The 13,854-nt window shown below is 39.4% G+C and overlaps 1 protein-coding gene across 3 annotated transcripts in view; it reads left to right on the forward strand.

Annotated features, from left to right (window-relative positions):
- The first annotated feature begins 12,582 nt into the window (after positions 1-12,582).
- ppargc1a (peroxisome proliferator-activated receptor gamma, coactivator 1 alpha) overlaps positions 12,583-13,854 on the forward strand; it is a 53,849-nt gene continuing 52,577 nt past the window's right edge. For all 3 annotated transcript variants that reach the window (XM_062994140.1, XM_062994138.1, XM_062994139.1), the window contains exon 1: positions 12,583-12,840. In XM_062994140.1, the coding sequence (XP_062850210.1) occupies positions 12,793-12,840 (48 nt within the window). In that variant the 5' untranslated portion in view covers positions 12,583-12,792. The remainder of the gene's footprint in view (positions 12,841-13,854) is intronic.

Below are 13,854 nucleotides of genomic sequence, written 5' to 3' on the forward strand. Positions count from 1 at the left end.
CTGTGTCTGATCCACTCATACCAGCACAACACACACTAACACACCACCACCATGTCAGTGTCACTGCAGTGCTGAGAATTATCCACCACCCAAATAATACCTACTCTGTAGTGGTCCTGGGAGAGTTTTAATGTTATGGCTGATCAGTGTATAGTATTAAAGACCACCAACCTTACCAACAAATCATTTTTACTTGTAATTCACTATATAAAAATTCCAGTGGGCCACAAGTTTGAACCTGGTTTTGAAAGCTTCTAATTAATTGACATCATTTGACTTAATTAAAGGTGTGCCTGTGGTAGTATTCAGCAGTAAAGCATGCTCTGTTAAGCATGGAAGAAGCCTGCTCCAAAACTACATAAAAAAGGCAGGTTACAGTTTGTGACTGCACAAGGGGACAAAAATCTTATTTTTGGAGAAATGTCCTCTGGTCTGATGAAACAATAATGGAACTCTTTGGCGGAAACATGAGGAAAAATGGGGAGGCTTGCAGACCAAAAAAACACACCATTCCAACCATTTAGCACAGGAATGACGGATTAAATTCACCCAACTTACATGTTTTTGGACTGTGGGAGGAGCTTTACCACAACCAGCAAATTTGGCAAGATTCTTTTTGTGGCTTTATTAAGCTCCATTCCTAAGTTAACTTCATTTTATAGACTAACAACAAAGCATCTTCAGCCTTTTTGCACTTGTGCTATTCTAGAACTGTTAAATGTAGCACTGCCAGTTCTTGTTTCCCTGCCAGGTTCATGTTGTTCTCCATGCATGTTTAATGACTACCTGGTGACTCCAGCTCACCTTAATGGCTGCCTAAAATGGGCAGCTTTTTTTCATGCATTGCTGCAACATGACCAGGATATTTTTGTCTGGAAGGAGTGAAGCTTTAACATTCTAAGGTCACTTCACGAAACAGGGCTTCCCCGCACGCCTCTCCTGAGTCATCTCCCATTTTTGACACGCGCCTGTTTCACACTATTGTTATTTCCAATTTCATACTTGAGCACTGGCTAGCATGCCCCAGCTACGGCATTCACTGCGGTAATACATGATGGACTCTTCGTGGTGGCAATCAGCCTCACTCCAAACCCTCTTGTGAAATGGGTGACTTTGTCAATAGAACGGCTATTGTTCTGCTAGAGTGGGGCTGAATGCTTTCCTTTCATTCTCCTCTAGAGATGATTTCCTTTCAGAAGTGTGGGCTTTCATTTGCTGTAATTATCCTTAGCATTATTTGTAGGCTTAAGATTGTATCCTGTGTACTGAAGAGGAAATGCATTTTATGTGGAGCATTTTTCAAGCCTTTATTATTAAATTTAAAAGAAGCTTTGATCTATTTTTATGATGTATTTAATGACAATATGAGCATCTTCCTAAATCAAAAGCTCTCAAAAAGCCATATCCAAGTTTACGCTAATAGAAATATCTTTCCTTGTCTTAATAATGATGGTGAATTTATTGAACAGTGCATAATTAATTGCCTCTAAAATGTGGTCTGATCATTATCCAAGTTTTTCTGCCTTAAGTAAAACACACTAACATTATTATAAATCATGTTAACTCTTGTAATAATGGTATTTACAAAACCTCTTCTTGTAATAGAATGCCTTTATTTGTCATATATACATACACCGATCAGCCATAACATTAAAACCATCTCCTTGACCATATAGAAGCATTTTGTAGTTGTACAATTACTGACTGTAGTCCATCTGTTTCTCTGCATGCTTTGTTAGCCCCCTTTCATCTTCAATGGTCAGGACTCTCCCAGGACCACTACAGAGCAGGTATTATTTAGGTGGTGGATCATTCTCAGCACTGCAGTGACACTGACATGGTGGTGGTGTGTTAGTGTGTGTTGTGCTGGTATGAGTGGATAAGACACAGCAATGCTGAAGGAGTTTTTAAACACCTCACTGTCACTGCTGGACTGAGAATAGTCCACCAACCAAAAATATCCAGCCAACAGCTCACCATGAGCAGCGTCCCCTGACCACTGATGAAGGTCTAGAAGATGACCAACTCAAACAGCAGCAACAGATGAGCGATCGTCTCTGACTTCACATCTACAAGGTGGACCAACTAGGTAGGAGTGTCTAATAGAGTGGACAATGAGTGGACACAGTTATTAAAAACTCCAGCAGCGCTGCTGTGTCAGAGCCACTCATACCAGCACAACACACACTAACACACCACCACCACCATATCATTGTCACTGCAGTGCTGAGAATGATCCATTACCTAAATAATACCTGCTCTGTGGTGGTCCTTTGGTGGTCCTGACCATTGAAGAACAGGGTGAAAGCAGGTTAAAAACGTATGCAGAGAAACAGATGGACTACAGTCAGTAGTTGTAGAACTACAGAGTGCTCCTATATGGTAAGTGGAGCTGATAAAATGGACAGTGATTGTAGAAACAAGGAGGTGGTTTTAATGTTATGGCTAATCAGTGTACATAGGTGAACAGTACAACGAAATTCTTTCTTCACATATCCCAGCTTGTTTTGGAAGCTGGGGTCAGAGCGCAGGTAAGCCATTGTACGGCGCCCCTGGAGCAGAGAGGGTTAAGGGCCTTGCTCCTGGCTGCATGGCAGAGTGGGATTTGAACCTTTCAGTTGATAGCCCAAAGCTCTACTCACTAGGCTACCACAATACTTAAAAGCTTCAATCTTTTTCTCTGATTAAACAAAACGCACACAAACTGTATGTCATACGGACATGAGACTTGGCCAACAGGTCTTAGTCCCTCTTGCTACTCAGGCACTCAACCAGATTGGTCTGTTGATTGTGCTGTATCGTAGCATCAAACTTCCAGGTCGATACCTCCTACCCCATATGATGTAGATACAAAATAATTTTTCCCTTGATTACTTGTCTCATGCTCTACAAAAAAGCCTCAAAAACCATATAGCTCCACCTACTTGGGTTTTGAGCTAATTTGCATAATATGCAAAATCACACATTTTTGAGCATTACCCAGTCTCTGAACTTTTACCCCACATAAACAAATGTGGTATCAAAGGAACCCGGAGAACTTGAACTTTAATAATTATCAAAAAATATTGGAATTTCCATACAGTGTCTTTGCCACATGCTAATTAAAAACATGGGTGGAGCAAGCCTTGCATAAGGCACACACATATACTGCTCTAACTCAGAAAGCATTGCACTGATTGTAACCAATCTTCGAAGACAATCTTTTAAGCAAACAAAAATTGCTTGATTACTATTAAATTTGTATTAAAATAGTGCTTCTGTGTCCTATCCAATTTCAAGAATGGTTAGAATGGGCTAATTTATGCTCGGACCCTGGAAATCACCGTTTGCGGCTATATTTATTACTATTATTGCATGAACAGCCCACTGCAGATTACATTTTTGTGGACACTTACAATTATAACTAAATACAGTTTAAGCAGTTGAGAGTTAAGGGCCTTGCTCAAGAGTCCAACAATGAAATGTGAAAGTGTAAACCGGCAATCTTCTGGTTAAGTATCCAGTACCTTTACCGCTGAGCTACCACTGCCCAAATTATGCCAGTGACAGGTTAAAGCAGTGGTTGATCAGTGGTTGGGATTCTGGATTAGTGATCACAAAGTTGCTTACTCAAGCCCCACTGTCACCAAGTTGACACTGTTTGGCCTCTGTGCAAGACCCATTACCCTGAAATGCTTGCCTTTCATTCAGTCGAATCTGTCACAAAAATTGATTTAGATAAAAGTTCCTGCGAAATGCCATATACTGTATGTAAATGTCACAGCATCTCAACTGGGATAAGGTCTAGACATTGCCATTCTAAAACCCAAATTTGTAAACTATCTTATTTAGTGATTAAGCAAACCAGCACTATAACATGATGCTTGCTCACCATATTAACAGTTTCTGCATTTCTGGGTCCTTTCATCAATCCATAGAACATTCTTCTTTTGACATGCATCCTCTTTTTAAAATGAATTTCCATTTTTTGTTTTTACATGCTTCAGCATTTTATGCTGTGCTTCTACAGTTCGCTTTAATTGGGACATAATTCATATTAACAATTCTTTAAAAAATGCAATTGGTTTTGCATTAAGACAGAATAACACAGCATTCACAGTCCATCTTTTATAACCTACTTTTCCATGTACCATTTCTCCTTACGTACATGTTTTTGTGTTGGAAGCATGCTGAGCTAACAGATCCATACTGTGGGATTTGCAATATGTTAGCTTTATATGTTACATGGACTGACACACCATAGTTCCAGCATGATCCATTACTGTCAGCAGTAACACTTACTTTGATGACATGCCAAATATGCAGGCTCTTGATTAACTATTTATTGTTATTATTATTTTATTATTCATTATAATAATATTAATGATATTAATAAAGTTAATTTAAGTCTAAAGCTATTCACTGTCTTAAATTATACTTGATTTAGCATACAGTATACTGTTCTTTTTATATTTTTGCTAACACAAAGTATAAAAAAATAACAAAACACAAGAATTTAGATAAATTAAAAGAGCAAAGCATCAGTTTTACCAAGTGAAAGGTCACATTTATAACAGACCGCATTAATGAATAATGTTTCTCATTTTCTGTAGTTGAAGTGCAGTTTGTAAAAACACCTACACATTTAAAGTCAATGCGTACATACATGTGTAAGAAACATACATTAACTTAGATTGCATTAAGTGATAAAAAAGTAACAGGTCTCATACGCCAGCCGGAAACTGGACCAGTTCAAGTTGGGCATCAGGATTTGAGAGAAAGCAGGGTGTCAACAGAGGGGCTGGCAAATCTGTGAGGAAGAAACTAAAGAAACTATGATAAATAGAATACTTCCACCTTGAGTGAATTAATGTTCACGAGGCTCAGGTAACTGTCAGGTAAAAAGAAAATGACCCATAAATCATCTGCACCTCCATGCCCCATCTGCCAACTGAATTTGGGAAAGCAGAAGGACTTGATTTTATAACCAAGCTACGCCACTGATCTCCGCGCCAGGTGGGCTTGTTTCATAAAACATTCCATAATGTCATTTTACTTTGTGTGTTTACTTTAGTGGTTATTATTAATTATAGCTGCTAAATTACATTTTGCCAAATGCAGTGCAAGCAACTCAGGGTTAAGGGCCTTGTTCAGGGGTCCAGCAGCAGCAACATTGGTGGTGATGTGGCTTGTACCAGCAACCTTTTGATTTTTAGGCCAGTACCATAAATGCTGAGCTACCACTGACTTCTCTGCTCATTTAATTTGGGTTAGTTTGACTGCACCCATCAGAAATGACATAGAACAGTGGATGTTTGTCAAGGTTGGAGATAGCCTCAAGCAATGCCCATATTGTTATTATTAACTTATGAAAGAATGGTTGTAAACTTCAACTGAATGTTAAATAGTTAATAATGAGTGAACAAGTAAACAGTGATGTGCTACACTTTAGAAGGTTAAAAATACAAGTTTTAATGTAGGAAAAAATGAGCAATTATACATGATGTGTATTTATCATGTTTCATGATATACCTTATTTGGGTTGCTATTTGTTTTATAATGACCACTTGTAAGCGGCCTTGCAATGATTTTAATGACATGGGTTTTCTCAAAACAAATGATGAAAAACAGCCCAGAAAAAAAAGTCAGCTTAAGCAAAGATGAGCACAGATGCCCTTAAAGTGCAAGGTAAGCTTTTTGGGATTTGCCCCAAATCTGCCTCCAAGCCCACATTAATAATGTGATATGTTTAGTGCACATGGATTAACAGTGCATTCCTACAGACAAGTAACCCTGTCTCATAAGATTTATTTATTCTGTTGTAACATACCTCATAAAATCATCATACATTTATATTATTTGACTGTATAGAAATGTTAGCATGCAATACCAGTACAATACAGTACAATACTTTATAGAAAATAGACATAACGGCATGTTTATATATTTATTTTATATATGTAATTTGGTAAAAAAACTAAAACAAAGTAGTACTAAAACTGTATGTTTACCTACATTTTCAATATCAAGGAGGTTGCATTGCTACTTTGTTAAAGGTGTCATGAGTAGTTACGCTCCTTCTGACCAAGTTGTGGAGCGCTATAAATATGCTCCAGGTCATTTCATTTTCCGTGAAGCTTGTTAGACATCCCATTCCAAAATCATGGACATTGGCCATGTGGTCATGTGGTGGCCATGACAGGCTCCATTCTATTTCAAAGCTTTCCACAAGAGTGTGTTTGGTGGAAATTTGTGTCAGAGGATCATTTGGATGTGAAAGCTTGTCCGGCAATCAAAATTCCAAGGATTTTTATTGGGTTGAGATCAAACCACTGGAGGTTCTCTACAACAAACTTGTCAAACTATGTCTGCATGGACTTTGCTTTGCGCACATGAACACAGTCATGCTGGAACAGAAATGGCCTGTCCCAAACTTTTATTAAACTATTATTAGATTTACCACAATTATAGAAAACCCTTACAATGATATATCATGTCAGGGGCAGTAGTAGCTCTGTAGTTAAGGTGTTGAACTAGTGTTGCTGTTTACCACCATTACCACCAAGCTGCCACTGTTGGATCCCTGAGCAAAGCCCTTAATCCTTATTTGCTTGCACTGTGTTTAATAACAAGTGTAAATCTAAATGCCATAGATGTTAAACATCATTAATAATACTATGCTCTTTATACACCGATGAGGCATAATATTATGACCACCTTACTAATATTGTGTTGGTCCACTATTTGCTGCCAAAACAGTCCTGACCTGTCGAGGCATGGAGTCTGACACCTTTCTATCAAAACCAGCATTAACTTCTTCAGCAATTTAAGCTACAGTAGTTGGTCTGTTGGATCGGACCACACGGGCCAGCCTTCGCTCCCCATGTGCATCAGTGAGCCTTGGCCGCCCATAACCCTGTCGCTGGTTTACCAGTGTTCCTTTCTTGGACCACTGGGAACACCCCACAAGAGCTGCAGTTTTGGAGATGCTCTGACCTAGTCGTCTAGCCATCACAATTTGGACTTGTCAAACATGCTCAAATCCTCACGCTTGCCCATTTTTCCTGGTTTTAACACATCAACTTTGAGAATAAAATGTTCACTTGCTGCCTAATATATCCCACCCACTAACAGGTGCCGTGATGAAGAGATAATCAGTGTTATTCACTTCTCCTGTCAGTGGTCATAATGTTATGCCTCGTTGGTGTAGGTGCATGTGATTTAAAAAACAACTGCTGAATTCATACAGTTATTTGTATTTAAACACATTCACCATATTCTAGGTTCCTGTGAACGACTAAGAGATTTAGGGCATCGTGATATATTAGGCGCAATATTTATGCCAGATTGATCTTGTGATTGTGTTAAGTTTAATTGGTTTGGCATCTAAATCAGCACGCCATTGTCGAGTTATATACATGGTGTTATTACTCTTATGGGATACCACTGTGCTAATTTGCCAGTAAAGTAGCTTATTTCTAGGCTATCTACTCTTCTTAAAGACTTCATTTTGCCAACATGAGACACAGCGAACCAAATCAAAAGCCATTTGAGAGAAAATTACAACAGAGACAAGTCTATTTTTAGCCCACATTTTCTTAATTGGCATAGTGAGTACAATCAGATAAAAGGGAGAGAGCGCGTGTGTGTGTGTGTGCGTGCATACATGAACCATGCTTCTACTAAAGCAATAAGCCACGAGAGGCCGTACGTTACTGTGATTTTAGCACGGGGATGACGTTTTTGGCACGACGCGAAGCGGAGTGCCTAAAACTTCTTTCCCCGTGCTAAAATCGTAACAGTAACGTACGGTCTCGAGTGGCTTATTGCTTTTATAAAACAGCGGTCAACATAAAATATAATAAATACAACAATGTTTAATCATAAATGTATTTATTGTGTATTAAACTTACAATAAAGCATTCTTCCGTGACGCAAGGTAATCCGATTAACAGTGTTGCTAGGCAACGTGAGGGCGAAAATAACATTAACTTTCTCTATTCAGTGGCGTATTAATATGGAATGATGTGAGGTGGTCATAGGTGTGCGTTTATCGGGGATTTTACAACAGCTTCGAACGCGGCTCAGCCAATCAGATTTTAGGACCGGAACTATCCGTTTTATAATATGTATTATGCACCCATATTCCTTTTACCCCTTACTGGAAATTTAGCATTTTTGGATTGCATATTTATTTCTATTGCACTGACATTGTATATACTGTACACTCCACAATGCTTGCCTTTGGCATAGTTTTGTGTGTAATAACAATACCATCAGTCACATGGCCACAGAAACTCATATTGTTACTACGTATTATATAATACATCCTGTTTACTGTGCAGTTGGCTTTTACTGGATTAATAGAGGTAGAAAATATAAACATTCAAAATGACAATTGTTTCACTAATCTTAAATGGACTTATGTGCTCATAATGATGGTAGTGGAATGCTCTTTGCACTGTTGATCTGCTGACTGGGAGCGATTTAACATGAATATTATATCCATACTCACCCAACCATTTTGTGACCTTTTGCCCCTTGTGGGTAGGGCATTGCCACTTTGAAAGCAACCATTCACTAGCAGGATTAAAATGTTTGAGGTCATTAAGCATGTAATTTTTTGTTAATTTGAGTAAAAATCAGCATTTTTTTATTCTAATATTATTAAAGCAATTTTATACTTTACAAAATGCTTTGTAGTGTTGTTGGCTATATATTTTTTTTTAAACTGGTTTTCCCTGCTATGGTTCCTGTGGTGTTTAATTTCCTGTTAAAGTCTTTTTTTTATGTTTTTATGACACCACGTTAATAAAATTAATTGCAGTTGGGTTTTAAACATGGCACTTGGATCGTCTCACTTCAGTAGTGATTCCGTTTGACCAATCAACCGTGTGCACTGTTTCTCGCCCCACCCACACAGCTCTCTTCGCTATGCTGGTTTACTCGGTTAAGAAGGGTAGTCAAAATACTTAGGTACACAACGGGTCACTTGGCAACAGAAAACTACCACTAAATGTGAGATCAGTGATTTAAAAACGTACTATAAAATTGGATAACATGTAAAAGGGGTGTAATACACCAGTCCACCATTGTGGTGACCAGAGTTGAAGTCTCAGTAGACAAACTAGGCCATGTCTTATAGAGGGAACACCTGACATCCTTACTGCTGCACCAGTGATATTAATGTCTGATTGAGGTAGTAGCTCGAATGAAGGAATTCAGAAAGCCTGGCATGTTCCTCTATGTTTGTTAAAAATAGATGGTCTCTCAGAGAATGCGAGTGCTAGCCTGCCACTTCTCTTAAACCAGCATGGTGGTCATGCAAGTAGACTTCACACCACACACCTGAGTTTGTTTATCTTGTCTTAATACCATCCCAATGGCTTTTTTTCTTAAAGAATTATATACAGCTAATACTATTAAAGAAATTACTGTATGTATGTGTAAAGTAACAGGCAGATTTGCAATGTACAAAGACTTCTGTTTATTGAAAGCTACATAGTTAGAATTCAGTGGTTACAAGCTGAACTGCAAAAACGCAAAAAAAATTGTTTGAAGAAGGTTCTGGATTCAATCCCCAGGTGGAGTGGTCCAGGTTCTTTCTGTGTGGTGTTGGCATGTTCTCCCCATGTCTGTGTGGGTTTCCTCCAGGAGCTCCGGTTTTCTCCCACAGTCCAAAGACATGCAAGTAAGGTGAATTGGAGATACAAAATTGTCAATGACTGTGTTCGACATTAAAAACTTGAACTGATGAATCTTGTGTAACCAGTAACTACTGTTCCTGTCATGAATGTAACCAGAGTGTGTAAAACATGATGTTAAAATCCTAATAAATAAATAAAATCATCTCCAAAAGCATGTTGCAAGACTCTGCTTTGTTTATGTTTAAGGAATGCAGGGCTATTGCAAGGGTAAGCAAGAAGTCCAGTCTACACTTGTGTTTTTAGGTATTGTTCTTTATGCTTATGGTACACTTGCTTTGATTAAATTGTTTAACTTTGATCTAGTTGTAGTAAGAAGTTTGACTAGTGTACCTCTTAATTCACCAAAATGTTCTAAAAAATTAGTGAAACATGATCATGGGTGCCATACAGCATCATAAATCCTGGGGACCTGTTTTTTTTTTTTCATGTCTCTTCTCTGTTCTTGTGTAGCTTTCCTCGAAGAGTTCTTGTTTCTACACATTTCCTAAAAACACTTCTTGACTACTATGTGTACTTGACCTGGCTGTGCGTCAGAGTTTTTCCACTATACACCCAAAGTTTATGGTTGATGCAAGACCCATTACAACTGTACATATGATGGAGTGGTTACCAAAATAATTGTGGTTTTAAAAGTATTTCTGTTATCATGCAGGCATAGAGCAGGAATCGTAACATGATCCTATCTACTTTTTCTGTATCAAGCTTAACATCTCTGTAAAGTGACATCCTGAGTGAGTATATCCAGCTATAAAAGACGAACGTTTGTTTATATCTCATCTAAATCAACAATATCCAGATCAAATCCTATTGAAGGCGCTATTAACTCATGTATATGACTGCATTTAAGCAGACTTTGCTGGTAGTCTGTGCTTGTCTCCTGCTTTGTTTGGACTGTCTACAGAGCTTTTGTTGTTTGTTTTCCACGCTGGTGTTTCATATACACTCCATGTTGACACTGTACACTATGTCACCTGCTGCTTCTGAATGTTGTGTGAAAGGAAAAAAAGGCTGTTGTGAACAGATGAAGCGTGTGATGCGGAAGATTTTTCGGGAGATTTTCCATTAGGGGCTGTGCTGCCTGCAGAATCTCTGATCTGTGTAAGTCACGTTGGGTGATGGTATTTCGTACAGTGTCAGTGTTCCGTATAAACATTTATTCTGGAATGTTAAAACTGTCAAATAGCATGGAACGTTCTGTAAAATCTGCAAGAATTCACTCGCATTTGCACATGCAAATTAAGGAAACACTGACAGAGTAGCAATATGCTGCCAAAGGGGAGGAACTGTATAGATTCCCTCTGGCACATCAACTATTTTTTACACAGTTAGTTGTATAATAGGGGTGTGATACTAAAAACTCAACATTCTCATTCCAGAGCATCAAAAACGAAACAAAAATTGTACAAAAAGCTAAATATCTCGTACTGTAGACGTCTAAAAGCTGTAACTGCCACTGACCGCTTGGGAGAAAAGTTCTATTGTGATGTTCTTTATCTGTTTAGGTCGGTGGGTAGCACTGTCGCCTCACAGCAAGGAGGTCCTGGGCTCGATCCCCATGTGTGGAGTTTGCATGTTTACTGTACGTATGTGTAAAGTAACAGGCAGATTTGCAATGTACAAAGACTTCTGTTTATTGAAAGCTACATAGTTAGAATTCAGTGGTTACAAGCTGAACTGCAAAAACGCAAAAAAAAATGTTTTCTTCTTCTTTAAGGCGGCTCGGTGGGTAGCACTGTTGCCTCACAGTAAGAAGGTCCTAGGTTCAATTCCCAGATGGGGTGGTCCAGGTCTTTTCTGTGTGGTGTTTGCATGTTCTCCCCGTGTCTGTCTGGGTTTCCTCCGAGAGCTCCAGTTTCCTCCCACAGTCCAAAGACATGCAAGTGAGGTGAATTGGAGATACAAAATTGTCCATGACTGTGTTCGACTTTAAATTTGTGAACCTACCGTTTCTGTCATGAATGTAACCAAAGAGTGTAAAACATGATGTTAAAATTTTAATAAATAAATAAATATCTATTTAGGGTTTTAAACATATCTCAGGTAATAATCATAAATACAAACCTTTGTGTTTACATGTACTAGTACAAAGATAGAAGGCGTCCTGTGTGTATATTTAAAGTGGTTTTGTGATGTACTGTATATCGTGTGTGTGTGTAAGTGGTTAAAGGCTTTATACACCACCCCCCTTTCCACACACACACACAGCGCGCAATGATCCCCTGCTTATATAATAAGAGAGAGAACTTTCTCTAGCTAGGAACGCAGATTTATGGGACATTAGATAGAACTGTCTGGAAATCAGTGATGGGACGCGCTTTTTAAATCACGCACCGAATCCAGAAATGCGCCGAGCGCTTTTGGAGATCTGCGATAAAGCGCAAGTGTTTACTTCGCCAAACTAATTAAGGATTAAGAGGATTTTTCCTTAAGCGTCACCAATATAGCCCAGCAATTACGGCTGATACGCAAGCAGGGAGAGCAGAACGCATTTCCTAAAACCTCCCCGAGCAGACTAGAGTCTAGACTCCGGAGCTACAGCAGACTACAAAGCGGATAATGAGACGCGCTGCAGGCTGCGCACTCTCCACATTCCATATAATATCAACTACGAATTCCACTCATCGCAAGGCTTACACACGCTGCCGAGTCTGGTGACCTGCATTTTCCACTTCCACTTCCACGTGATCGTCTAAGTTTAAACCGGTGCTGTAGATGTGGGCAGCAGTGTATGGTAGGTGTATAACAGAGTGTTCCTATAAGAGGAAGCGGTGACCGGCCCGCCTGCTGGAGAGGCGCGTCATTGAAGCAAGCGGCGGTGCGCCAGTCCCTCTCTCACTCCCTCTCTCACTTACTCTCTCTCTCTCTCACTCCCTCTCTGCCTGCCTACTTTTAATAGCTGCGTCATGTGACGGAGAGCAGTTGTAAGGCAGGTGCCCCTCGGTTCATTCTCAGTGAGGGGGCACTTCCCTGCAAGATAGCGCAAACTGGAACGCTTGGATTTTCTCATTTCTTATTGATTTTTTATTTTTATTTTTTTTTACATTTTTTGTTTCATTTCCCTTTAGTATAATATATTTTTTTATTCGTAGCGTCATTCAGTGGCTGGATGGCGTGGGACAGGTGCAACCAGGAGTCGGTGTGGACGGAACTAGAGGTGAGAAATAAAGAGAATAAACTTCATAACCCGGCACCGGAGACATACCGGGGAGCGCGCTGCGTAAACGCGCGTTGCACTTAAATCCGCTATCTGGTAACTGGAGCGGAGGATAGTCTGTCTGCTGCACGGGATCGAGCCTGATCATGACTGAAGCTGGTTGTCTTGACTGAAAGGCTGTTCAGTTTGTTGGGGTTCTTTTTGGTAATCCGTTCCTAGCCGGTACGTGCCGATAGGATGTGAGCCGGGTTTGTGGCGAGCTGGGTGCGCAACTCCTGGTATCTCTACTATCTATCGACTCTGAGTCGAGCTCAGCTCTGATTACTGCTATGTACCCGCGTCAGGTTTGTGCATGGAAACTTTTTACTCTTTCGGATTTGCAGCTTGTAAATGGATTGTAAGGATGGTGAATACTTGATGTGTGCGCACGGAGCGCATTTGGATGTGCTGATACTTAATGCAGGGAGCGCGGCTCTTACATCCAACTCTATACAGTGTAAAGTCGGATGCTTATAGAGAAACAGCTTTAACCTTACACCAAGATGGAAAAAAGCTAAAACTGAGCCGTGCAAATGATTTCCATCACTTTATCTTTTACTGGAATGAAGCAAGTTAGTGTAACAGAGGGTTTCACATAAGACTTGTATGGGTTAGCTAATGTCACAGTACAGTACAGTTTGTTATAGGGATAATTTGAGCTCGTCTCTTTAAACTGGTCACAGAGGTTGCATTTAATTCCCAATATGTGCATCATTTTGCATTTATGTGCTAATACAATATAGCCTAAGTGAAAATGTGTACACATTTGCTTCAAGTAATTAAATGCAATTTTTTTCAGTACATTTAGTGACTGTACTGCTCTATCCATCTCTCATGCTTATGACAAGAACAGCCCACTAGTCACAACATGGTCATATTTAAAATCTTTAAAAAAATGGTTGAGGTTAAAATTAATAGTCAATATTCTTACGATTATATTATGCGAGATACATTTGTGTAGTGATAAGGTTTCCC

The sequence above is a fragment of the Trichomycterus rosablanca genome, chromosome 4 (assembly GCF_030014385.1).
Source record: "Trichomycterus rosablanca isolate fTriRos1 chromosome 4, fTriRos1.hap1, whole genome shotgun sequence".
Lineage (NCBI taxonomy): Eukaryota > Metazoa > Chordata > Actinopteri > Siluriformes > Trichomycteridae > Trichomycterus > Trichomycterus rosablanca.